General features: G+C 33.3%; 4 protein-coding genes across 4 annotated transcripts; 1 reads left to right on the top strand and 3 right to left on the bottom strand.

Annotated features, from left to right (window-relative positions):
• Positions 1-17184: 17184 nt before the first annotated feature.
• Positions 17185-18540, bottom strand: K444DRAFT_635300 (TPR-like protein; the record flags this gene model as incomplete). The annotated part of the gene is made up of 2 exons (XM_024883844.1): positions 17185-17583; positions 17791-18540. The coding sequence occupies 2 exons, from the start codon at positions 18538-18540 to the stop codon at positions 17185-17187; spliced, it is 1149 nt and encodes a 382-aa protein (XP_024730406.1).
• Positions 18541-19133: 593 nt separating this feature from the next.
• On the bottom strand, positions 19134-20337 carry K444DRAFT_148598 (uncharacterized protein). The gene has a single exon (XM_024870591.1). It carries the CDS (start codon positions 20180-20182, stop codon positions 19496-19498), a length of 687 nt encoding a protein of 228 aa, XP_024730405.1. The 5' UTR covers positions 20183-20337; the 3' UTR covers positions 19134-19495.
• A 1225-nt stretch (positions 20338-21562) lies between these two features.
• K444DRAFT_635298 (uncharacterized protein) lies at positions 21563-22156 on the top strand (the record flags this gene model as incomplete). Its single annotated transcript, XM_024883843.1, has 1 exon — positions 21563-22156. The coding sequence occupies one exon, from the start codon at positions 21563-21565 to the stop codon at positions 22154-22156; it is 594 nt and encodes a 197-aa protein (XP_024730404.1).
• A 343-nt stretch (positions 22157-22499) lies between these two features.
• On the bottom strand, positions 22500-26380 carry K444DRAFT_635297 (uncharacterized protein; the record flags this gene model as incomplete). The annotated part of the gene is made up of 7 exons (XM_024883842.1): positions 22500-23299; positions 23369-23507; positions 23616-24110; positions 24160-24401; positions 24520-24782; positions 24866-24966; positions 25022-26380. The coding sequence occupies 7 exons, from the start codon at positions 26378-26380 to the stop codon at positions 22500-22502; spliced, it is 3399 nt and encodes a 1132-aa protein (XP_024730403.1).
• Positions 26381-27847: the final 1467 nt, after the last annotated feature.

Below are 27847 nucleotides of genomic sequence, written 5' to 3'. Positions count from 1 at the left end.
TAAAAGAAATCGGCGATTTGCCCTTACTAAAGGCCTTTATATATATCCCCTAGCTAAAAGTAAGAGATCTAAAGGCCTTATTTCTTTTCTGGGCCAAACCTAATAAAATTAGTAAGTAATATATTAATATTAGAAGTTAAACAAATAAATATATACTTTTGCTCTAAGCTTTCTAATAGAAATTACTATATAATTGCTTTAAATATTCGAGCTTAGCCTACTGCCTCCTCTTATATACTTCTGCTTTAAGGACTTCCTCTAAGAGATCTATATCCGGGAAATAGTAAAAAGAATAGGAATTAGCTGAGATATTAATTCCTTAATCTCTTAATAGATAGGTAGTAGTATTCTAAAGTTGAGTTTGGCTAGAAAATAGTATACTATCTAATATAATAATTAGTATAGCTAAAGTAAGAGTAATAGAGGCCGGAGAAGAAATAGCGGAATTAATTATATTATATAATAAATACTTTACTATAGAGGGGGGGGTATAGTGCCTCTTATATAAAACAAGAGTTCTATAAATTGAGATTATCTATTATAAACATTTAGAAATAAAAGAATAAGAATTTGATTTATAATCGAATATTAGAAGGAGAATATAGCTAATAAATCTAGTAGTTTAGTAAATTATAGTATAAAGATAATTAGAAAAATAGAACTATAATATATTAATATTATTTTAATTCTTTAGCTAATATTCCTATAACTTTTTCCCTAAATAATTTATATACTAGGAACTTATTTCAAAGATTATTAATAATAGTATATTACTAATATATAAAAAGAAATAAATATAAGAACTATAAGAGATGCCTTTTAGCCCAAATTAAAATTTATTTTATTTTATTTATTTCTAGTATTATTATTATTTAAAACATAGTTTCCTATATTAGAAGTAATAAAATATTAAGTAAGGAACTATAGAAATTAAGAAAGAAAAATTAAATTCTATATATTAAGATATAGCTTATATTATTTTTACTAAATATATCTTATAATTACTTTAAAAGTTTATAATAACTATTAATTTAATAAAGCTACTATTAATAGAGAATTTGATTTATACTATAAAGTTCTTATTACTAAAATAATAAGTTAATAGAATAATTATTAGGGGTATAGAAATTAAAGAAGTAAGGGTCGATTTTCTGAGGAAATAAATTATATAATCTTTTAATATTAAATTAGAAATAAATTACCTATAACTATATAAATTTGACTTATTAAGCAGATTACTATTAACTTCTATATTTAATTACTTTAGTAAATATTAATCTTTTTAGCTAATTCTTTCTTTGGGATATATATTAATATATTCTTATTTAACCTCTTTAATACCGGGCAAATTATTTAATATTTATAGAAGGAATTTCTAAATTATTCTTCTCTTTTACTTTAGATTCAGATATATATCTATCTTTTATATATTACCTATATTCTTAACTATTTATAATCTAATTACTATTAGTTCTATTAAAAGTAATACTATTTATAGTAAATCTAGTACCTCTACTTTATTATTAGAGCTAATATAAATGAGATCTTTATTTCTATAGCTAGTATCTCTCTCTTTATTAATAAACTAAATACTATCTTAATTATTATAATTCTTTAGCCTTGCCTCTTCTAGTCTTATAATTACCTCTAGTAATAGATTCCAATTATATATACCTTTAGGTATTAATAATAGCCCTAGCTTTAGACAAGTATTCTTTATATTAATTAGGTAATTAGTAATTAATTCCCTTAAATATATATAGGTACTCAGGTAATTTATTTCTCTATTTGAGTTATATATAGATTCTATAATTAGAAGTATAAAGCCAGTATTCTTAAGTTCTTACTTATATTACTTAAATATAATTTCTAATAAATATATATCTTTATTATAGCTAGTATATTCTTTATATAGCTCATTTAGTTTATTAATATTAATAGAAATACTATAGTTTCTAATTCTTTTCTACTTTAAAAATATATAGTTCTAGAAAGATTAGCTAGAAATAATATATAGATAATTAGGCTATTATAGTACGGCAGGCCGTACTCGTTAAAAATTATATTGTTTTGGCAGTTTTAAGATTTAGGTTATATAATAAAGGCCGCGGCCTTTTATATATAACTTGCGGAAATTATATAAGAAAGCTAGTTTTTCTATAAACTTAGAGAATAATTCTTTATAAGTATTTAATTAATTAAGCTTTTATATACTATATATTATTTATGCTTTACTATTTATATTTTTGATTTATTATTTTGCTATTAAGTTATATTTTATGCTCTAGTATATTTTATATGGATTTTTGTCTTATTATAGTTTCCCTCCTATATATTTTATAGTAAGCGATATAGGGAGAATAGAAACTTTATAATTAAGGTAATACTTTTATAAAGTTCTAAGGGATGTCTGCAAGGCGGATTATTAGCTTAGTAAGTTAGGGAAGAAAAGGGCTATTATAATGTTTTAAGCCTAAAGCCGAAATATTAAGGATATATAAGTATTAATCTTAGTATCTTATATTAATTTCCGATATATCTAGTAACTTGAATATAAGTTGGCCGCAAGATATAGTTATTAGTATAGTATATAGGGGTAGTAGAAATGGAGGCTAACTATAGAAGGAAAAGAATCAGAGGAAATAGAATGGGAAATATTATACTAAGATAGTATAAGTTAGACCTTAGTTAGAAACAGACTTTAGTATACGGAAATAAGATTATACTATTAATTTATATATTATTTTTAGTTATAGTAAAAGTCGGAATTAAAGTAGCTTTAATCTTAGTAATAAAGCTTACTTCTAAGTCCGAAAAGAATACCTAAAATAGGAAATACCCTTAATTTCAAGTAAGATAGTAAATAGAAATTGGAAAGAATTAAAAGAAAATCGGAAATAAGAAATTATATAAATAAATTAGAGAAGCCTCTAGAGAAAGGAAAGATTATTAAGTAGAGATAATAAGGAGAATTCAGAGAAATTAGGGAAAATAGTAAAATTAGAGAAATCATTTTTATTATTATTATTTTTATTATATTTATTAATAGTACTATAGAGTATATCTAGTTTAGCAAAATTAAGGGAAAATATTATAGGTATTAAGCTAATAAAGCAGGAAAGAAAGTATAAGTAATAGAAATAAAACTAGAAAAGCTACTACTTTATTACTACTAATACCAAAACTCAAATCTTAACTATATCCGTTATTATTAACCGGTTTCTTTCTAATTCCGGTTCCTAAACCAAAAAATATACTTAAACGGGAAATTAGCCCTTTAGAAATATTATTAATAGAAGTCTTAGATACGGAAACTCTATAATTAGCTATAGAAGAAATTATTAAGATTAATATAGCTGAGAATAAGTATATACTAGTGCCGGATTTAAATCTGCCGCTTATAGAAGCTCCTAAAGTACTATAGTTTCAAGAAAGTAATATTTCTATATTCTTAAAATAGTATATAAATATATATAAGAACTATTATATTTCTGATAATACTAAAAGAGAGAGAATTATCCGTTATATCTCTTCTATTTATAAGAATTAGATTAAGGCTATACCGGAATATTATACTAATAATCTAAAAGATTACTAGAAAACTAAGTTTTTTAAGGCCTTACTAAAGAAATTCCGAAAGTATAACTAGGAAACACTTAAAATTAGCTATAACTTTCTTAATTAGATTATTATATAAGCCCAGAATAGAGAAATCTCTTCTAAGTCTTATATTAATATATTTAATAAAATATTAAAGGAATTATTAAAGAGAAAAGAGATAGATAAAATTACTTAGTACCGAGAGTTTATAAGAGAATTATCTATTCTAGTAAGAAATTACATTTTTAAGAATATAAATTTCGAGCCTATAAACGTTTTTATCTATAAATATAGCAAGATATATAAGAAAGCAGTAATATTCTATTAGTATAAAGAAAAGAAACGCCGTTTTAATATTACTAATAATTCAGATATATTTAGACTTAAATAAAAATACTTGAATATAGTAGTCTATAATATAATTCCCAAACCAGAAGATAATTATTCTTTACTAGTTCCTTCTATTATACTTCTTAAAGCTACTATAGGTATAGGTAAGAAGAGAACTCAGTCTATAGCTAATTATATAAAACCTACTAAAAGTAGTAAACCTAAAGGAGATAATATTAACTAGCTAATAAGAAGTCTGGAAAAACTATCTATTACTATTATAACTTAAGAAAACCTATAGAAATAACTTAATATAGTTACTATTATAATTCAGGAGAATATCTATAGCCTGCTTATATAGCCTAGCTAATTATAATAAGTATAATAGTATTAATAGCCTAGTAAATATAATTCGGGTTTTTGGAAAAAATATACTAGAAGTTATAATAGAGAATATAGAGAATACTATAGTAGCTATAATAATTAAGCTAGAATAAATAAAGAATCTAGATAACTATATTCTAGAGAAAGTTAGTTTTAAATATAATTAGAAAATACTACTTAAGTTAATATAGCTTATAGTATAGGCCCAGAACTAAGAAAATAAATTTACTATAGATACTATAGCAGAAATAAGAATAATAATATTAATTTAGAATATATCTATATTTCTTGGTTCTATTACCTACTAATAGAAGAACTTATAAATTATAGATATATTTACTAATTTAATAGAAGATAATATAAAGGGCTATTTAAGCCTAAATAAGAAAATATTTCCTTTTTCCTTACTAGTAAGTACTAGTAGTTTAACTAAATTATTTCCTAAGTCCGAGAAGAAGAATTTAACTATAACTTAAATACTTGACCCAAAAATATCCAGAGATTAATAGGAAATACCTAGTTTACTAGGTAAGAAAGAGAAAAGAGAACTAGCTAACCGGAATCTATATATAAAAGCAAGTAAGTTATATTTAGGGAATCTAAATAGCTACTTTGTTTTAGAGGAAATTATATTGGAATTACTAATACTTCAGGTTCTGGAATTAATAAATAGTACTAAGATTTGGCTATAAATAGCATTTCTATTAATATTATAATAAGTTCCTTATTAAGAAGAAAGAGAAAAGAGGTAGAAATAGCTAAAGAGGTTTTCCGAAGACGAGCCAGAGCGGAAGAAAAGCTACCCTATATAAGAGGCCAGAAAAATACTGCTTTAAGAAGTAATAGATAAGGAGATAGCTTAGCTAAAGATATAAATATTAATACTTCCGGAGATAAACTAGATAAATTAGAAACTTAGTATACTCTTAATTATAATAAGTATAGAACTTCTGAAATTAATAATATTCTAATAAGGCTACTAAAAAAAGCAATTATTTTACTTCTAAAAACTCAGAAAGAAACGAGAATACTTATTAATATCTTAAAGACGCCGGATCTAGCTACTATACTTTAGAACTAATAGATTAAGGATAATACTTCCTATCTTATTATCTTATAAATAGGAAATACTATTATATTAAGTATAGTTAGATATACTAGAAGATCTATAGAACTAGTAGCTATAGCTTATATAATAGATAGAATATTTAAGGAATTAGAAATACTAGCTTAAATATCTAATATTAATAGAATTATTTAATTTAAAGGTAATAGTATTAATATTCGGATATTACTAGCTTATAAATATATTATATAAGCTCTATACCTCCGGTTTATACTTTAAGGACCTTAAAGAAGTATTAAATATAAAGAAATAATTAATACTAGAGCTAAAGTTAATATTCTCCCCAAAAAAATTTCTAGAAATATTAATAAAGTAATATATAATATTATAGATTATTAAATATCTACTATTACTAGAGCAGAATTTAAATTCGCAGAAATAGTAAAGCTTAAAGCTAAGGTTATAAATAGAGTAAAATATAAAGATATATTTTTTCTAGTTAAAGAAGCTCTAAAGATCCTGCTTAGTTAATTATTCTTAGTAAAAATAAAGATAAATATTATATATAGAAGTAATAGTTTATAGAATAAAAGATTTACTAACCCTAAAAATAACTAGAATACCTATACTATTATAATTATTTTATCTTTAAAGAATACCGGAAAGCAGAAGAAAGTAATAGTTTAAAAGTATTAAGCTCCTAAAATTAAGAAATTAAGTAATATAGAGCAGGAAATTAAAAGTAAAGAGGAAAAATAGAGTCTAATATTATAACTAGTAGTAATATTAGAGGAAATAGAAAAACGCCGGAATTTCCTATAGATTCTTTTATTTTGGATTTAAGAGTTTAGGAAATTAATAATATTTTTAGAGAAACTAAAGTAGAAAAGACTCTAATTAGAATATTATTAAGAGTAGTTCCGGATTTAATAGAAAAAGAAGTAAAAAGGATATTAAGTAAAGATATTTCTAAAGAAGAGGTAAAGTAGTACCTCTTAATAGTAAAGGAATATATTCCCGAAACTAAGAAGTATAGAATCTAAGACTAGAAAGAATTCTGGAATATATAGAAGTTTAAGGAAGGCGTATTAAAATACCGGATAAAAAGGCGCTCTTTATATCTAACTAGAAAGAAGCTAAATAGAAAGGTTATAAACTTCGGAGATTAGATAAAAAGGGTACTAGAGAAAATAGCTATAGCTTTTAAAGAAAAAGATAATAACTATAGTTTATTTCTAGTTATAGAAATATATAAAATAAAGAATAAGAAGATTTAACTAGTAAATACTAATAATAGAACTAGAGAAGGCTCTAGTAAATATCTAAACTAGTTTAAGAGATCCAAAACTAGAGAATACCTATAGAAATATACTAGGAAATATAAGAACTATTTTTTACTGAGAATATTAGCTATTTTAAGAGATTTATAACTTATTTCGGAATGCCTGAAATAATTAGATATTAGTAACTAGCTTTAGGAAAAGAAACTGGCTATATTTCAAGAATTAATAATTAATTAAGAAGATATAATTATATTTAATTAGAAAGAAGTAAGAAAAGTCTATAAGAATATTAGCCTATCTATTCTAATTAAAACTATTAAGTATAAAGCCTAGTAAGAGAAAAATTTCCTATATCCCAAAGCTCTAGTACTAGTAGTAATAAAAATACTATTAAAATATCTAGATTATAGAGTTTTTAAGAAATATAATAGATCTTATTAAAATCTATAATTCTTGGTTATAAAAAAGGTTACTAGAACTTATAGACTAATTAATATTACTATAAAGATAAATTTAGTAACTTTATAAGATACTAACTTACTTCTATCTACTAACGAGATCTTAGAGGAATTTACTAAATATACTTATATTTCTCTAATTAATTTCTTTTCTAGATATAATTAACTTATACTAGACGCTTATAATAGAGATTTAACTATATTTATAATGCCTCTAGAACTATTAAGAATAATTATACTACTTTAGGAAGCTACTAATTTTATTATATAGTTTATATAGATTATTATAACTATTCTAGAGGATCTATTTCCTAAAATTACTATACTATTTATTAATAATATTAGAGTTAAGAAACCTTATATAGAGTATAATAGATAGCTTATTTTACCCGGAATTCGGCATTTTATATTCGAATATCTTTAAAACCTAAATATAATCCTGAATAAAGTTAAATAAGCCGGAGCTAGTATTAGAGAAAAATTATAGTTCTATTATAATAATATAGTTATTATTGGCTTTATTTATAAAGTACTTAAAAGAAGCCCTTTAAGCTCAGGAATTACTAAGATCTTAAAATAGAAGTATTATAATAGTATAACTAAAGGTAAGGCATTTATTAGAATTATTATTTACTACTATATTTGAATTAAAGGCTTTATAATTATTACTAAATCCATTTACTACTTAATAAGAAAGAATATAATATAGAACTGGAATAATAAATAAAAGCAAGCTATATAAATTCTTTAGGAAAAGCTTATTACTACTCTAATACTCTATAAGTTATACTATAATCTATTAGAAGGTTAGAGAATAATTATATTAGTAGTAAATACTAGCCTAAATAAATAGGGCGAAACTTTTAGTTAATATAATAATAAAGGGAAAAAGAAAGTTATATAATATAAGTCTGGAATCTAAAATAATACTAAGCGGAGATATAATACTATTAAGAGAGAATACTAAAGGCTAGTAAAGTATCTATAGAAAGTATAATTCTGGCTATATAAAGTTCACTTTATCCTTAAACTAGATACTAATATACTTGTTATATAGCTAAGTAAAGCAGCTATAGATCTTTCTAAAGCTCTAGTTACTTACTAGCTAGTATGAATTTAATTATTCGACTTTAAAGTCAAGTATATTAAGGAAACCAAGTATACTACTACTAACGGGTTATTAAGATATCTATAGTAAGAAGGCAATACTAAAGATAATAAGAATATTAATAAATAATTAGTAATAGAGCTTAATACTATTAAAATAGTATCTATTAGGCGGAAAATTCGAATAAAGAAAGCGGTTCCGGTTTAGTTATATAATATTATTTTAAGAAATTAGACTTTTAAGACTTTTATTAGATATTTGAATAGTAGTATCTAGTTACTAGAGATTAATAATTAAAGCCTTACTATATCTAAAAGCGAATTAGTAATATTAAAAAATAATAAAATCCGGAAGTTATATAGTAAAGGCTATAGCTTTTTATATATAACCGCTAGTAAAATAGTAGATAATAATACTAACTCCCACGCTTTACTTAATAACTCGACTATTTTACTAGACTTTTTAAATAATAGCTATTTCGAATAATACTAGAATATTATATAATACCTTATAATATTCTTTAGGCCAGAAGAAATATCTAGAGCCGAGTTTCAAAAGTTAAGTAGGGAAGCTTTAAATTATAGTATAAGAGATTAATTACTATAGAAAATTATATCTAAAGTATATTCGCCTTAACTTATTATTAATAATTAAAAGCAAAGGGAAATTATTATTAAAGAGCTATATAATAAAATTAGATATACCGGAAGAGAAAGCACTTTTTATTTAGTAGCTAGCTGCTATTACTAGAAAGATTATTATAACTATATATAGAAGTATATTAATACTTATAAGATCTATTAGTATAAGAGTAAAAGAAAATAAGAAGAAGCTTTATATCTAATAAAAGCTATACTTCTTTTCTATTACTTTAGAATTAATATAGTTAAACTACTAGACTATAAAGGATATAACTCGTTAGTTATTACTAGAAATAACTTCTTAGAATAAATTAAAGCTAGACCTTTAAAGAATCTAACTAGTAAGAAGATTACTAAGTTTATTTAGGAAGAAATTATTTACAGGTATAATTTATTTAGATAGCTTAAAATAGATAGCGGATTGGAATTTAAAGAAGTAGTAATTCAGGAACTTAATAAGCTAGAAATTAATAGAATTATTATTTTAGCTTATAATTCCAAAGGAAATAGTATAATTAAAAGAGGATATTAACCGATTATTTAGGTATTTATTATACTTATAATAGATAGAAAGAAGCCTTAGATAGATTTACTACTATATATTCTATTTACTAACCGAGTTACTATATATAAACTAACTAGATTTACTTCTTTTTATATAATCTATAATAGAGAAGCTATATTACCTATAGAAATATACTTTCTAATCTAAAGAATACTTAAATAGAATAAAGTCTATAATAGAGAAATACTTCTAGAGATATATATAAAGCAAATATAGATAAGAGATAAAGATATTAAAGAAGCTAGAATAAAGAAAGACAGATAATACTAAAAGAAAAAAGAGTAATTCAATATTATTTACCAGATTTATTTAAACTCTATTTCTGAAAAGAATCTGGTTCTTATATATAATATTAAATTAATAAATTAAAATAAGTCAAGAAATATAAAGCTATTATACTACTAGCTTAGCCTATATAGAGTAAGGTATACGGATTAACTAAAAGAATACTATATACTAGAAGAGCTTAATAGTATTATACTCTAAAAAATATATACCGGAAATTAACTTAAGTAGTTTATTAAAAGAAATAGATTCTAGTATTTCCCTAAAAATAAAGTTAATAATAAATATATATCTATAAATAAATATTTTAAAATAAATATAGAACTAGAAAAGAAAATAGTTATAAAATATTATAAGCGAAATAGTATTTAGGAAATCGAGAAAGCTACTAGTATTATTATATATATTTTAGAGTTACCAGAATTAGAGAAAGTAAAGTATATTTCCTTTATAGAGAACTAGAAGAAAGCATCTAATAATAGAAGCTCTTCTTAATCTAAAATAAAGCTTATTACCTTTAATTCTTTATATATCTTTTAATTTTTTCTTCTAACTATTATTTATAATCTTTAGAGAATATTATTATTAGATTATTATTCTAGAAGTCAGACGAACTTTACTATTACTTATTTCTTACTATTATCTAATTATTATTACTAGATAGTATTCTTAATATAAGATTCTATTACTAGATCTTGGGAATTAAATATAAAGAATTCTTTTTAATATAAAAATAAATAGGGAATCGAGAAATTACCTTATAAACCCTTAATTTCAAACTATAATAATAAATAGTAATTATATTTGGAAATAAGAAAAGAAGAGAAGAAAAAAAAAAGCCTTTTATATATATCTTACTAAATTAGAAATCTTTTAAAAGCTTTACTTACCCTTTTACCTAGCTATTCTCGCGGCTTATACCGGTCTAAAGCTTAACTATAATATCTATAGATCTTAACTTTAACTTGAACTACTATTATAAGTTTCCTTATAATATCCAAATAAACTTCCTAATTAGAAGTTATATATAGACGGAATAGCCGAACTAGAAGCCTTATAAAAGAAAAGGGAAACCTTATTAAATCTAATAGTTATTTCCGAAAGTACTTAATAATATATAATTCTGGAAATCTATTAGATATTAGATAAACTAGATCTGCCTATTTAAAGCCTATCTTATATTAGAAAACCTACTTTCTTTTTAATATAACTATAGCTACTCTTAAAACTAATACTAAGGCTTAATTAGTATATTATATATTTCTACTTCTATATAAGAAAACTTCTTCTATATAGAACCCATTCTCTAATTATAATACTATTTCGTTACTAGAAACCGATTACTTCTTTAAAAAGCTAGTATAATTCGCTATTTCTTACTATTAATCTATTCCCTACTATTAAATATTATCTGAGTAATTAAGAAGATATCTTTAATATTATATCTTTAATACTAATTTAGAATACCTAATTTTTCTATATTCTATATTAACTTTAATATTAACTATTCTAAACTTAATAATAGTACTATAAACTTTATTTATACTATCTTATAGTTCTTTTTTCTATATATCCTAATACTTTTAGTATTACCTTTATAGATATAAATATTACTTTAAAGTTCTAACTAACTAAATAGTTTTATATTATATAAAGTCGACTTTAACAAGTACTAAATAAATATAATTAGCCTTTAGAAAAGATACGAATTAGTTTCGGAAGAAGTAATATTTTATTTTAAGTTATTTCTTAATTCTATTATTCTGACTTCTTTTCTATTAATACTTACTTTATATTTTCCTAATATCTTTAGTATACTTATATATCTTGCCTTTTATATATTTCCTATATTATTTCTCTTCTTTTATACTATTCTTTAAGTTAATAGAAATATCTCTAAATAAATAGGAAGTTAGGGTATACCTATATTATGAAATTTTCATTATTTTCTTTTATATTCTAATATTTTAGATACTACTATTATATCTATATTTCTATTATATTACCTTTTTATTTCTTTATTATTACTATTTAATTTAACTTGCCTTAATTATTTCCTTAATTATATTTTTTTAGGTATATATATTTATATTCTTTTCTATAGTAAAAGCCTAACTTTATATTTTATCTTCTATAATTATTTCTAATTCGCAACTATATTACCTTAAATATATCTAATTATTATATCTACTTTCCCTATTATATATACTATTATTTCAGCTTTATTTTCTTACTAGAAAGAAAGAAAAACTCGAATATATATAATACCTTTATATAATTCAAAACTATTTCAATTCATTCTTTATTTTAGAATATATTTAAAAGAAATTCTTGTAATCTCGAGAACCTTTAACTCTATAATCTATAACTATTATACTAATAATACCTTTATAACCTATTAAGAATAATAAAATAGCTAAAATACAGATTCCTTAAGCTAGCAAAATACAGTAGCTAGTTCTTATAAGCCGTAATATTATTAAAAGCCTATAGATTAATAGTATTAAAGTTCAGAGTATTAAAGAAGCTTAGGCAGTTATAAAAGGCCTGCTAATACCAGAAAAGATAGCTATAATTACCGAATTTAATATAAATATTCTAGATAAGCTAAGTAGTATATATAATAAGCTCTTGAAATAGAAAACCTTTATTAGAGACGGAACTAGACTAGAATTAACTAAGGAAGAGCTAAAGAACTACTAAGCCAATAATAGAGAATTCGAGAATATTATTAAAGGCATTTCTAAAGGCAGATAAGAGAAGCTTAATAAGATTAAAACTATAGTAAATAGTCTGGAAACCAAGAGTTAAAATAGAATTATATTATATAGTAAAGCTTTTAGCTAATATATTAATAATATCTATAATAATCTTAGCAAAAACGTCTATAAGAAGTTATACTTTCTCTTTAAAATAAAAGCTTTAGTATATAAAGCTATTTAGTTAATTAATAAAGCTACTTTAAAGCGTATTAAGAATAAGAAGTATTAGAATACTAGTATATTTACTAAATTAGATATTACTAAGGCACTCAAGTATATAGAAACTATTTCGGAACCTAGAGAATTAGAGTTTAAGCCACTATTAGCTAATAATCTTAAAGCTAGATAGTATATCTTTAATACTTCCGGAATTCTAATTAAGGGAGCTTATAATAACGAGCCTTTTCCTGCTTTCCGAGATAAGCCTAAAGAATAGGCCCCTATTATAATTTCAGCTTTAGCTTAACCGGATCTAGCTAAGAAAAATAAAGCTAATTTAATAAAGCCTAGTAAGAAAGCTAGTGGAACTAGTGAGACTAGTGGAACTAGTAAGACTAGTGGAACTAGTATAACTGGATAAGAAAAACCTGGCAAGAATAGAGAGTAAGCTAAGCCTAAGACTTCTAATAGATAGCGGAGATCTAAGCACTAGACTAAGTATAAGGTTAGTGAAATAAAGGAAAGTAAAAAGGAACCCTCTATTTCAAAGGAAAAGATACTATCTAGAAAGACTCCCTTAACTACACCTAGAACCAAGAAGCGGAAGACTAAGGATATTAAATCCGGAGAACTTAATAGTAGTATTAAGTATACCTGTAAAATACTAGCTAAATAGAAATTAATACTTGCTCGGTAGAATAAATATATCTTTAAGGAAGTATATAGCGGCATTTTGGAACCTATCTATAAGCGAGAATACTATAGGATTAATAATGGATTCTTTAAAGTTCCCTATATAGGATATATTTAGTAACTTGCTAATACTCTCTTTATTAATATATAAGATATTAAGAACGCTCTAAAGCTAGTTACTAAAATCTATAAAGTTACTAAAGGCAAGAAGTATATTTCCGTTACTTAAATAGATAAAGAGATACGGGATTTCTTCTTTAAAATATAGGAAATTAAGTAGTATAGATATAAGCGCTATATTTCTAATTAATTCCGCCTAAATTTATAGCTCTAATTCGATACTATAGTTTCTGTTTCTAAGTCTAGTACTACTAATCTGGATATAAATAGCTATATTTATAAGAAGAATTACCTGAAGTGAATTAAGAAGCTTAGTATTCGAGAACTCTTAATAGTAGAGATAGAGATACTATAGTTCTATCTTCGAAAAGACAATATATTAATATATAGAGATCTAGGTAATAGCTACTTTACCTTAGCCTCTCAACTTTTAATAGCAGATCTATTAATATAGCTCGGATTCTATAAGGTATTAAATAAGTATTCTATTTACCTAGTTACTTACCTTTAGCTAGCCCAATACTTTACTTCTGGAAACGTTAATTGCAATTAGTATAAAGGCAATACTAAAGATCTGGCTATTACTAAAGCTTTAAGTAGCGAATTCTACTTTAGTAAAAAGTATTAAAATATTGGCTATATTTTCCTTACGGACCGTAAAAAGGCCGCTACTTTTGGCAAGAAGTTTTTTAAAGATATTAATTACTTCTCTATTTCCGATAAATTTAAGCTAGAAATAGCTAAGAAATTAAGCGAGTATTTATTAAAGGTAGTAAAAGAAAAGACTTCGAGTATAGTCTATATAACTAAACAAATAAATGCCTTTAGCTAAGTAATCTATAAGTCTGGAATTATAGGAAAGTATTAATTCTCGGATAATATATAAGTTAAAGGATAGCTTAATAATAATTTACTACTTAATAGGCCTTTTGCTATAATTCTAATAAGTCTAGTTACTATTAAGGATAGAATATACGAAAATGAAGTCTCCTATAAGTTTATTAAAGCCTTTTATCTAGAGCTTTTTCTTTCTATTAAAGATTAATTTAAGAATACTATAGATAATATAAAATTCGAAAGAGCTATCCGTTTAAAGTATATTAGTGCAATTTATAATATGATTTACTATAATAAGCCTTCTTAATACCTAGTAGTAAAGGCGGAAATTGAGTAATAGTTAAAGGCGGATACTAATTAATATAGAGAACTATATCGGATTTGGTATAAAAATATAGCTAAGCGGGTTCGGATTACCTTTAAGCAAGTTCGGAAGTATGAAATAAGACTATTTAAGGGTAATAAGTCTTATTTTAGGTATATAGAGGAGAAATTAGATTAACTAATAGAGGAGGATCCGGAATATTTTATTATTTCGGACTTTAAGTAGGATTTTTCTATTATTTTTGGTACTTAGAGGATAAGTACGAATAAATAGGGGATCGGATATAGTACGGCAGGCTATACTCATTAAAAATTATATTATTTTAGTAGTTTTAAGGTTTAGATTATATAGTAAAAGCCGCGGCCTTTTATATATAACTTACGGAAATTATATAAGAAAGCTGGTTTTTCTATAGACTTAGAGAATAATCCTTTATAAGTATTTAATTAATTGAGCTTTTATATACTATATACTATTTATACTTTACTATTTACGCTTTTAATTTGTTATTTTGCTATTAAGTTATGTTTTGCGCTCTAATATACTTTATATGGGTTTTTGTCTTATTATAGTTTCCCTCCCATACTATTTCCTAATTAAATAAATATTTTAAACCCGGATAAACTCCTTAGTTTACTCTTATATAATAGGCAAATAGATAAAAAGTATAGCTATATAATTAGAGAGAAGTTTGCAAAAGTAAAGCTTTTAAGAATATAATTACTTGAAAAATATCTTTTATTTATTTAGTATATCTTATATAATATTAGCTAATTAAATAAGTCTTTATAGAATTAGATTAAATAAATTACTTTTATAACTTGCCTCTATTATACCTCAATTCATTAATTAGCTATACTAGTTCCAAACTAATAAAGATCTAAGAACTAATATAAATTAATATCCCTTATTTAGTATATTACTTTATAAAGAATATAATAGATATTAGTAACTATAGGTATTTCATATCCTCTATCTAATTAAATATAAAGTGAAATAATTTCTATTTTATTTACTAAATTAAGATATTAAACTAGAATAATAATCTAGAAAGTAATATAAGTAAGTATATCTTAGTATAATATTAATTAGGCTAAAGAAAAATATAGTATAGAGATTCAGAAGTTTTATTAGCTAAATTAAGTATAATTCAAATAACTAGTTCTCTATAATATTACAGAATTATATAGCCGGAATTATAACTAAGTAAATATTAGCTATTTTTGAGGGAATATATTTATATTAAATTAAGAAGTATTACTACTTATAATATAACTATTTGAGATTCTAATATAAATTATAGCTAAGCAAACGGATTAGTAGTTATTTAAATAATAATTTTTGAAATTAAGTTCCTATTATATTTACCTTATAATAGCTATTAATAAATTAAATAAAGTTTGGCCTATAAATATTATATTCTCCTCTAGCTGCTTTTATCTCTTCCTATTAATATTATATACTTTCAGAATTAAGTTTCTATATTATAGAAGCTATTCTATTTCTAGAAAACTACTTATTATTATCTAGGGAATTAAGATAAGTATATAAAAGCCGGTAGTTATAATTTCTAGTATTGCCTTATAAGCTTTTATTAACTATATATTATTTGAAAATATAGTATAATTACTTCTTTTCTAGCTTAACTTGCAAATTAAGTATTCGATATTAAAGGCCTATAGCTCGGTAAGTATATTATAATAGTTATAAATTAGAAATATTATATTCTAAGCTCCGGAGGTTAGTAAGTATATTAGTATTAGTTATATGAATATTTATAAAAGAACCAGGTAATAAGAGCCTTTACTTGAGGAGAAGGCTCAAATATCAAATACTAGAAAGAGGCTTTCTAATTAGAAAGCCTATTATATAAAGTTCTAGGGAAAATATTAATATTAAAGTTATACTTTAACCTCTATATAATTTCGTTATATAATAATTATTGCCTAATTAAATAAAGGATATAGGCTTAGTAATAGTTAATATTAATTCTTAAATAAGGTATTATAAAGAGATTAATAATAAAAGATTAAGGAATTAAAGATAATAATAAAGAAACGGAAATATAAAGGAAGTATACTAGTAGGCTAGTAGTTACTAGGGGGCATATCACGTGCATTTTATTAATTTTCCTACCTTATTACATTTCTATTATAGAATATAATAAAATACTATATAGATTAACTATTTTAATTATATTCTACTATAGAAATTACTTAGATTATTAATAATTTACTTATAGTATAAGATATTTATAAGCTTGCAAATAGTTTATATACTTTTCTAAGTATTCTCTTTAATTTAGATTAATTAGAATTCTTTTAATCAGAATTTTTTTATCTATAAAATTTTGAAGTTCTTTCTTTAATATTATTTTCTTGCTTAGAAATTTAAGGCTATTTTCTAAATTCTTGAGATATCTAAATATAACTTTTATAATTCTTAACTTTTTAAAGTTATTTAAAGTCTTATATATATTAATTATAATTTATATAATTATAAGAGTAATAAGAGCTTTAATAAGCTTAATATATAAGAGAAAGATTTTTGGGAAGACTCTAGTAAAATTTAAATAAAGTAGCTATAATAACTTAGTTTAATCCGCGCGAGGCAATGTCGACAGCCAAACCGTAAACGGTTCCAGGTTTTGTCTCTTGACGATGCAGCCAACAGTGTCCACGCAGTATCGAAACAGTCTTCTGTCTCCTTCCATTTTGCGCGATCGTATGTGTGACGACCAAGCCAATAGGTTCCGATAGCTTTGACCAGCTCCTCCTTTGTACCAGGAGATGCACCTTGCTGCGTTGCCACGTTGATCAGAACAGGGTCCGCCTCGATGTAGCGTTTCCGCTCGCAAAGACTGTCGACTAGGTAAGCTCGGGCGAGCGACGTCTGCAAATTGTCATATCCATATGTGGCCTCATAGGCAGTGACGGTAGGTTTCAGATGCTCGCAGGCCTCATCATACTTCTCAGCGAAGTAGAGGCAGCAGCTAAGGAGCCAATGGCTAAGTAGATATAATTCGCTGCCCGCGTTAAGATCAAGTTGGTGGGCATGGGCTAGGATCCTGTACGATATTGTGTTGGGACTCGTTATTCAACAATTCTTCGAAAATTTGCCGGGCTTCACTATTTTCATCTAATTCGAAAAGAGAATATGCCAGATGATATCGACATTGAAGATGCGTTGGATCGTCTGATCATCTGATCCGAATCGCCTGTTGAGCATCGGTAGTGCAATTCGGAAGTGTTTTGCTGCCTCCTTCGGATCCTTCCTATCCTTTTGACACAACACAATTCTCCCCATAGAGTAGTGACTACGACCCAAAACGAATTCCGACTCAGGTATAGGACCTTTCTCCGGTTCGGGAAACATGGTAAAAGTATGCTGTAAATGTGGTTTGGCTTCATTAAAATGTCCAAGCTCGCACAGAGACCACACGAGCCAAAACCGGGTGACGGTGGCGAACTGACGTCTCGAGGGGAAATGTTTGGTCACAGGGTCGTAACGTTCTTGGAAGTGCTTGCGAGCACTTTCGAACTCTTGCAATTCGAACAAAGCCATTGCCAAACATTGTTGACTAGCGCTGTGGTTCTGGTTGGGCGTTTCGGGTACGATGTCGACAACTCGTTGGAAACAGTCTCGAGCTTCACGGTACTGATTAAGCTCCCAGCAAGCCACGCCAAGCCTATGCACACAAGCAGCTAGATCCTCTCCCGTGTGACGACAATTTTTTATTGGACTCATGATGGTGGGGACCTCTTCGAGAGTCGACTTGGCCTCTGTGAATTTTCTCTGCGCTATGAGGCTTGATGCCAGCCCGTAGCGGCTCGCTATCAAATCGTCTTGTTTGGTCTCGTCCATGTCATCTATAACGTGACGAAATGTTTGCTCAGCCCCGGCGAACTGTCCCTGGTGATACATGGTGAACGCTAGACACCGGCGGCAGTCAATTAGCCCATCCTGTAGGTCATTATTGTCGTTTTTGTTGTTGGCCGTGGCGTTGGGGATACAGTTCAGGGCGCGTTGAAATGGGCGCCCAGCTTTGACTGAATGTCTTCGGTCCTTACGCAAGGCAATACAACCTAGCCAGTAGCAGATGAGTCCTGTGTCTCTCACCTCCTCGGACTCGCTCCAAATGTGGCTCAGCGTCATCGTAGCGTTCAAGTTTTGCTAGGCAGAAAGCAAGCATGCACCGAGTCTTCACAGCTTCTGACTTCTCAGCACCGCTGGGGCGATTCTCTGCATGTAACAAAGCATCAAATTGTTCCTGAGCTTTGAGGAATGCTTTACGCTTATATAGGAAATTGGCCAAGTGGTGTTGACATGCGAGTGTGTCCAAATGTTCAGATCCAAGTGTTTGAGATCGTGTCTCAAATGCGATTTTCAATTGCTATTTTGCTTCTTCATATTGTTCTGGTCTTTCGAAAGTCAAGCCGAGCCAGAGTCGGCCGGTTGTCGCCTGCTCCGCGCTATGTGAATCTTGCTGGTCGTGTGTCAGGACAAAGACTTGGAGTTCTGTGGAAGCGTCTTCATATCTCTTCAGATGATAGAAGCTGCGTGCGAGCCAGTAACGGCTGTCGCTGATGCTTTCCTTGGGCGTCTTATTTCGTTCTTCGCGGATATCGACTAACTCTTGAAAGTGATGGACTGCTTCGGAAAACTCCGCCAGGGCGAAGTGTGCATGAGCCAGGTTGTACTGGATAAGGAGTCGTTCCGTCGCTGCAGGAGTGGGATAAGACGTATACATGACTTCATAAAATAAGGCATTCGCGTCTGTCCAGCGTCTCGATTTATACAATACACGCGCCCTCTCTATCTTGTTGTAGAGCTGACTCTCAGGCGAATCTTTCGGCAATAAGACCTTCGGGAAGGAGCATTAATGAGTGGCATCAGGATCGTGGCAAAAGTAGTTGGAAATCGATCCATAATTGTAGGTAACTTGACTACCGTAGTTGATCGTAGCAAACTCTGCCCGGAGGATATTACTCGAGCTACTCTCCGGTTCCTTTGGCAATTTGCTCGTTAGAGGGTTTGATGCTTTGGCCGATATATGAGTGGCATCAGAACCGTGGCAAAAGTAGTTGGAAATTGATCCATAATCATAGGCAACTTGACTACCGTAGTTGGTCGTAGCAAACTCTGCCAGGGGAATATTACTCGAGCTACTCTCGGGTCCCTTTGGCAATTTGCTCGTTAGAGGGTTTGATGCTTCGGCCGATATATGAGTGGCATCAGAATCGTGGCAAAAGTAGTTGGAAATCGATCCATAATTGTAGGTAACTTGACTACCGTAGTTGATCGTAGCAAACTCTGCCCGGAGGATATTCCTCGAGCTACTCTCCGGCCCCTTTGGCAATTTGCTCGTCAGAGAGTTTAATGCTTCGGCCGACATATGAGGAGTATCAGAATTATAGTAGAAGTAGTTGGAAATCGATCCATGATTATAGATAACTTGACTGCCGGAGTTGGTTGTGGCAAACTCTGCCCGGAAGATATTACTCGAGCTACTTTCTGGCCCCTTGAGCGATTTGCTCGTCGGATGGTTTAACGTTTCGACTGACATGGTAGAGGGTTGGATTCCGTATGCTATACGGCCTGAGTGCTGTCCGACGTACAGTATCGAAGCAGACAAGCCCTATGCGACGTCTAGATTAATGAGTCGGAAGAAGTTCCTTGAGGCTGGACATGGAGCAATGCAAGAAGAAGGATCATCCTAATAAGGCTGCGTCTGAGCTGTGATCAGGCTGGGCAGCGTCGGTCGGGCGTCGGGGTGGAGTTACGACCGCCCTCCTGTCTTGACCGGGAAAAACTAAAACGACCCCCCGGGCGTCGATTAGGGGTGTCGATTAGGAGCAGACTAGCCACTAACCCAAAGCAGAGGCGCTCTGTGACGGCTGGTGTCACATGGTTGGTTTCAGCCAAAGGGGTTGGTTTCAGCTAAGGTTCCAAGCTATGGTTCAAACCGAGCCCGGGTTCCAAAGCTCGGCGTTTCAGTGGTCTTGACCGTACCTACTTATCTACTGCCACTGTGACGGCGCTGGCTGGGGCCAAAGGGGGGTGGCTGTCACATGACTAGTTTCACCTAGCTAGCCGGCGTTTCAGTGGTTTTAGCTAGCATTTCCCTCCCTTTATCCCCTCCTTCTCTCTCTCTCTCCTTCTTCTCTTTAGCTTAGTATTTTCAATACATGAGATTCTTGGATCTTTGAGCCCTGGCCATTGCCTCGATCCCGCCGTCAAAGCCACACCTCACTCCTTTTCTCATTAGCTTTAGATTCTGTAGGATATTGGAATTATAGATCTTTGAGCCTCGTTCCATTACTTTATTCCTGCCGTTATACGCTCGGATACCAAAACTCTGGCCTTTTCATTAATTTAATACTTGTTTTATGTTCTTATAGCGCTAATTAAGGACTATTTAAATAAAAGCTTTTTATAAAATTTAGATTAGTAATTATTTTTTAAAGCCTGAAAGTAAATGTGACGGCAGGAACAAAGCAAATGTACTTCCGCTCCGAGATCATATTACCTTCTCTTGTATATGGCCTGAGATCCCTGTCAAACGCGCACACTGCTCTGCAGTTATTTTGTATATGTTTTTCACGATTCTGGCAAAATCACAATTTTGTATATCCATTAATAACTCCACCAAAGCACGTTAGATTTATCCTTAATTTCAATCAACTGTGCATCAAGGTATACTCTATCTAGATATTAAGATTTTTTTAAACTTGCATACTTGTGTCTTGTGAAAAACGCTAATTTGTGGTAAATCAGACCGCGTCAAAATCGTCATCGAACCACCGTTCCTGCCCTCAAGGCCAGAAGAGTCTAGAGAAACACCATCAAAGATCAGTAGAATGCTATCGGATACCGTATAACGCTTTCCTCGGTCGGGATTTACGTGTCTACCGTATTATTGACACATGCTGCGTTCGTAATTTCCATGCGAAGCAAGGCGAGTTTTCGAAGACGGCAACGAGAGACCACAAACGATACAAGAGATCTTGTTCATGATGCCGAAAACACCACAAGTATGCTGGCTATACAGGGTCTGGTCGAGAAGGCAAGATACGCGTCTGGGGAAGTGCAGAAGGGGATCATTCAGGCAGGCCTGCAGCGCCATCTCTATCCGTTCAAGCCTCGTCAAAAGCGGGTAGATGCTATATGGCATTTGGTATTCAAGAAAGAAGATCTGCTCCTTGCAGCCAAGATATCTTTCGGCAAGAGTATCATATTTCAAACAGCGCCGTTGTTTTGTCGCGGTGGCATCGGCCTCATCATCATCCCTTTGGATCGAATTGGACAGGAGCAGTGCATCAAGATCCAAAGGCTTCCTGGCGCGAGGTCCGTGTTTATCAATGGCGGGACGGACAAGACTGATGCATTGGCCCAAGAGATTGAGATGGGGGCGTATACTCATCTCATCATGGGTCCCGAGATCGCGGCTGGTTGGTTTCGGTCAATAGCAAGGAACCCGTCCTTCAAGAGACGCGTTTCTATCATTGCTATCGATGAACTCCATTTAGTAGCCCTATAGGGGAGTGGTATATATGCACAACTCTCTCTCCTCCGTCGAAGATTAGCAGATGTCCCTTGGTTTGGCTGCTCTGCCACCTTGGACCAGACGATATTGGATATTGCGAGGAAGATGACGGGCTTCCAACCCAGCTGCGAGTTCTTTCCTGGTTGGATGAAATCACATCTTCCAACTCCCAATTGTTTTGAGAAGATGAGAGGCGTGAGGGTGGCGTTAATAGATACCGAGGGGTTACTAGGTTGGGCTTGAGAGTAAATCTACTCTGTTAGGGCTTGGGTTCGTGGCTGGAGGCATGAAAACGATTAAAGCTCGATGTTCCAGTACTTGCGAAAGTTTAAATTATCTATTTCGATTTGATAAACTCGAACGCTTTATCAAAACACACATGCAAAAATGCCTTCTTCTCGCTCTTCATCCACTCTATTCTCCTTGTCCATAACGGCTGCTGAGCGTCCTCATGACATAGATAGACTACTATCGCAGCAATCAAATGGCGTTTTGCATCCTCCACTAACCTTAAAGTGAGCCCGGGATCAGCCCCAAAATATAGAGGGAGGTTGATAGTGATGAACGTGTTGACGCGCACAGCAAGTCCCTCGATGCGTTCGTATTTCCGGGGATTCCCCCGACCATATTTCTCGAGGTCCCAGAGGTAGTTCCCATCCCCGATCTCTCTGACCCATATAGCGTTTGCATCCTTATATTTATCCTCTTTTGCCTGCTCCCTCAAATTGTTAAGCTCCTTTTTCTTGTCCTCGGAAAGCTCCTTGTAGTCGGCTCCTTTGGGGAGGATTTCTTCCTCTTTGGTGAGATCTCTCGCTTTATAAAGCTCATACCAATAGTCATTGGTGATCTTGTTATCAAGGGAGAAGATCGGGATCCCGAGAAAGCCAGACCCGTCGAGACTGCCGCTGCGAAACCCGATGCACGCAACTGAGTTGCCGTAGAGCTCTCGTAGTGCGATGAAGATGCCGAGGGCTTTCACCTCTGTGGGCGTGTATTCATTCGGGCGCTTGAAGTGGTCCCAGAGTTCCTTGATATGGTCATGGGCAACTCCCCCGAAGAAGGGTGAGCCGATATAGAGGATCTTAAAGCTTACTTTTGTCTGAAGTGTAGCAGCCTCATCGACGCCGAGGGCGTCGTCTATCTGGTGTTTTAGTGAAGCACGTAGGCTAACGAAGAGAGTGAGAATTGCGTCTTAAAGTGACTTACAGAGCAACACGTGAGTGATCTGCTTCGCATTTAGCTGCGCCGCCACTTTATTAACCTGGACGAGGGCATCGATCGTCGCCTCAAGGTTATCAACATCCATAAACCGGTGATCACCAGCTGTGCCGGGTGATTTTCGTCTCTGGAGCCGAATTCAGCATAGTCACCAAAAGGGCGGGACTTAAATCATTAGGAGAATGTAGCGACAAAGAACCATCGAAGATTCGGGCGGGGTGAAGTCGTTACCTACTACTATGATGACGATAAAACGACCCACATCTTCCTTTCTAGGAAGGTCCGTTCCGCTCACGGCGAGAACTCGGCGGATATAGTACAATGCAAGGGAGCTGGGGGAAATTTGGTGTGGCTTGATAATGTCTTCGTTCTTGTTGTCCACCAGCACCTTTTCTAAGCCCTTGTCGTTTAGAACATTGACAATCGCCGAATGGATCGCCTGTTGCTTGTCGTGTTCTGGATGGGCATGGAAGAAGTCGGCGATAGCGAGGGTTGCGGGTGGTTTCGTGGTTTGCTTGTCTAACTTGACATCCTTTGTCGTGTAGTATTCGAGACATTTACCAACTTCGTATCTAAATTGCATATCCCGTAAGTAGGTCCCGAGTAATAGCACCTGCGAAGATTTTGCTGGCTTGTAGTAGGGGGCCACGATGTAAGGGAGATTTTCTTTGTTGTTTGGATCTCTTTTGCCCTTCCCATCTTCGCTTTCGATCCAGGTGTTGGTCACGAACTGGCCATCTAGTCAGTTGCGGGTAAAGATATAGCGAACCTAGTCTTACCGCGGCAATCAAAGCGTGATAGGTCTCTCCATTCTGATCTTTCTCAATAGCAAAAGCGATTCTCCATCGCCCTTTCTCATCAATCTGTCTGGCGTAAGGTTTGAAATCTTTAACGCAGCTGGCAAAGTCTGGCGTTAGACTGAGCTGTTTAAGCTTTTCCTGTAGGCTCTTATCATTTCCAACAATGCGTTCAAGATAATTCGACCCCATTTTGAGCTGAGCAGGATCATTTCCCGGAAGGTCTAACATTGCAGGCGATAGAAGTTAGTGATGTCTTGAGGATGCTGGCTCCTTTTATGAGCCTGTTTAACCAAGTTCCCTAAATTGATGGGACTTTTCCCCCAGGCGGTGGCGACTTACTGTCCTTGAACACTTCTTTGAATAAAGCTACATTTTTTACCTCCTGTTTTTCTTTTCCCTTCTGTTCTTCTTCCACTTTCTGGTTGAACGTACGTCCAAACCAGCGCAGCTCCATCGCGTACTTTCGAACACCGGAGGCACGGCAGATAGAGCATTTTCCCGCCGTCGTTTGGTTCGAATCGAGGAAGGGTGAAGTCTGATGGAGGCAAGGAGGGTTCTTTTCGCTGTCTTGTTTGGCCATACCGGTGCTGAGGAGTTTGATGCTGCGAAGGTTAGTAGAGAAAAAGTAGGGAGAACAGGCCCATTGGAAGGCTCAACCCTGTCCCGGATAAAGTCGTTGTCGTACCCACCCTTTAAAGGTACTGTACCCCGCGCACCGCACGCCGCACGCCGCACGCTGCGGACAGGCGTGTCGTCACGCCATTCACTAGGCAGTCGATCGTGCTCCTGTTGCCAGCCAGCTGCAGCTGTTTCTACTAACCTAACCTAACCTTCACCTCACAACTTTTCTCTCGAGCAGAAGAGCAGCAAGTACGCCATCTTTCCCCCTCCCCGACAAAACGAGTATATCACCAGCGCACACATTATGAGCGACGTCGACAGTGCGAATACTTCTGACGATGGTCACGAGGACGGGGATGAGGATGAGCTTCTGCCTCCGGAAGCGAGCCGCCCTTCCGACATCCCCGCCCGGCGCCGGGCCGTTCCGCTGCTCGCTGCGTGCTGATGGGTGGACTTTCTCCAGCATGCGCAGGTCCAAACGACGGCAGCCGTGAGCTCTGACGTCGTCTCGGCCACGAGCACGCGATTCTGGGGCCTGGGCTTCAGCAGCAAGAGAAACAGCGCCCGATTCAACACAGCGGATGCGAATGTGGACCCCACGGGGAGCGGGGTGGTGCTGATGGGGCTCGACGCTGACATTGGGGCCACCCCAGCTGTCTTTGGCGCCGACAAGCCCCAGGTCACGCTCGCGCAGGCGCTGCAGCGCTTCGGAATCGTCCCGGCCGGCCTGCTGACTAAGGTTGTCGCTGGAGCTACCGCGGGTACTACTGTCGTCCTTGACACGGCCGAGAAGCGCAACGCGCTGTGGTGTGTACCCGGCGCCACGTTTCGCATCGTCACCGCGCTCACGTTCAAGCTGAGCACCGACACATCCGAAATCCGGCAAAAGATCGCGGGCGAGCTGAAGAGCGAGTTTGGCTTCAACCTCAGCACGCTGGCCACTGGGCCGACCTTTTGTTTCCAGCGCTCCACCGGCGGCATCCCCATCCGCAGCCTCTCCGAAGCCGAAAAGCGATGGAACCAGATCCTCGGTATCGCCACGCCGGCCAGCACGAGCAACACGACGTTTACCACGACGAGCTCCTTTGTGCTCACCGTGCGGCTGACCACGACCAACTTCGTCTTCTGGCTGCGCTTCACGCCGGTGGGGCTCGAGTGCAGCCTCAGCGAGAACTCCGGGTCGACGGGGGATCTCTGGACGCGACTCTCCAGCCTCGGGGGCAGCACCGCGGCGCCCGATGTCTCCGCCGCGGAGCTGCCATCCCACCTCTTCCCCGCCGTCGACCTGTGGAGCATCACCGTTAGAAGCGCGGGGAAGGGAAAGCTGTCGTGGACGATCCGATTCCTCGCTCGCTGGACGACGGATGCCAACAAGCCCGTGGTCCTTGCGCTCTGCTACGACTCCTCGACCTCGACCTTTGCGGGCGCCCTCTTGTTTAGAAGCTCCTTTCCCTCCGCCCTTGCCCGGCTGCTGCCGTCGTACGACCCTCTCGCAGAAGCACCCGCCAAGGACACGGTGAATCTCCAAAAGTGAAAATTGGTTTAACTGGCGCACGCGGTGCATATGCACAGAAGCCATGGCAAAAGGGATCAACAAACTCTGCCAGCTAGAGCCCAATACGAAGAAGGAGGCGTATACTGACAAGGTCCCTAACTCAGCGGAAATGGCCCTCCAGTTGAACGACCCGACGTACTACTTCCAGATCGTGCCGCAGGCTGGCCAGGCCGTTCCCAAAGCCAGTCCCCGGAGACTCTATATTAAAGACGACGGGTCGGGTAAACCGTCTCCTTTGAGCAACGTAGAATCAGCAAAAGAGCAGTTTACATTAATAAGTCGAAGGCCTGCGGGATATAACAAGGGGAAGAAGCCATCCCGGAACATTCCTGTAACCCCCGTTGCTCCTATCATTCCTGTTCAGCTCACGATACCAAGCAATCCGATCCGATATACATCTTTCGAACTAAGCCAGTTGGTCCAGCAGATACCCTCCATATCAAGACTACGTACTCTGGACACATCCATCCGAGCCGAGGCAAGGTCAACTGCCGTTTCAGAGTCGTCATCCTCATCCTCATCCGAGTCTGAAGACCCACAGTTCACACTGAGTGTGTACCCGGACTACCGCAGGGCGCCTCCTCAGCGCTCTGATACCAATAGCAATGTGTACGACCGGGAGGATTATATCCCGACGCAGAACCGGTACTTCTTCGATCTCATATTCAACATTCGTCGAATTAAGACCTCCGCGTATAGGCTAAGAGAACTCTGTATTTATATACCAATCGCTTCCGAAGCGGATGAATGGTTGTTAGATGAGCCGCTGCTCACCCAGGACTACACGGGGCCAGGAGTCTCCATGTTGGCCAACCAGCGGTTTATCCCCCTACTTAATATTACAAGTGGAGAAATGCAGGTTCGGATTGTGCCCCGGAGTAGCAACGATGAGGCAGATGTGGCGATGGACGATAAAAAGACTGTGGAAGTTGGGGTACGCCTCGCGCAGGCGAATGTAGACGAGAAGGTTCGAATAAAGTCGATGGTGAAGGTTGATGAGGGTGCGAGGGAAGTGAAAAGAGGGGTTGTGAAGGTGGAGTTGCAGGAAACTTATACCTCCGGAGATGGGACAGTAAGTGTGTGGAGTAATGTAACGGTTTTAAAGAATGATACGTGGGACTTAAGGTATGAGAGAGTGGAAGACTTCGAGTAACTTACGTAATTTAACGGTATAAATCTGCTTTAAATAATTAAGTCTTATTATAATTTAAAAGTCAAGGTTTCCAGATAAAGGAGGAAAGAGGGATATAGAGGCAATACGAATATAGGAAGGCTAGCTATATAATATATAATTCTGCTATAATGTGAGCCTTAAGTACGGAAAGCTATAAGGATTAGAAGACCAAGCAATTTTCGAATCTGGTTTTTAACCTTTAATATCTACTATAAGTATATACGTTTAGTTAGCCCTAACTCTCCTTAGCCAAGGTTACTATATAAGGACCTGGCCTAATAAAGATTTGAATTCTGAGTAATAACTATATCCTCTTC

The sequence above is a fragment of the Hyaloscypha bicolor genome, assembly GCF_002865645.1.
Source record: "Hyaloscypha bicolor E unplaced genomic scaffold K444scaffold_142, whole genome shotgun sequence".
Lineage (NCBI taxonomy): Eukaryota > Fungi > Ascomycota > Leotiomycetes > Helotiales > Hyaloscyphaceae > Hyaloscypha > Hyaloscypha bicolor.
The sequence above is the reverse complement of the archived record's forward strand: the minus strand, read 5'-3'. Positions and strand labels throughout refer to the sequence as shown.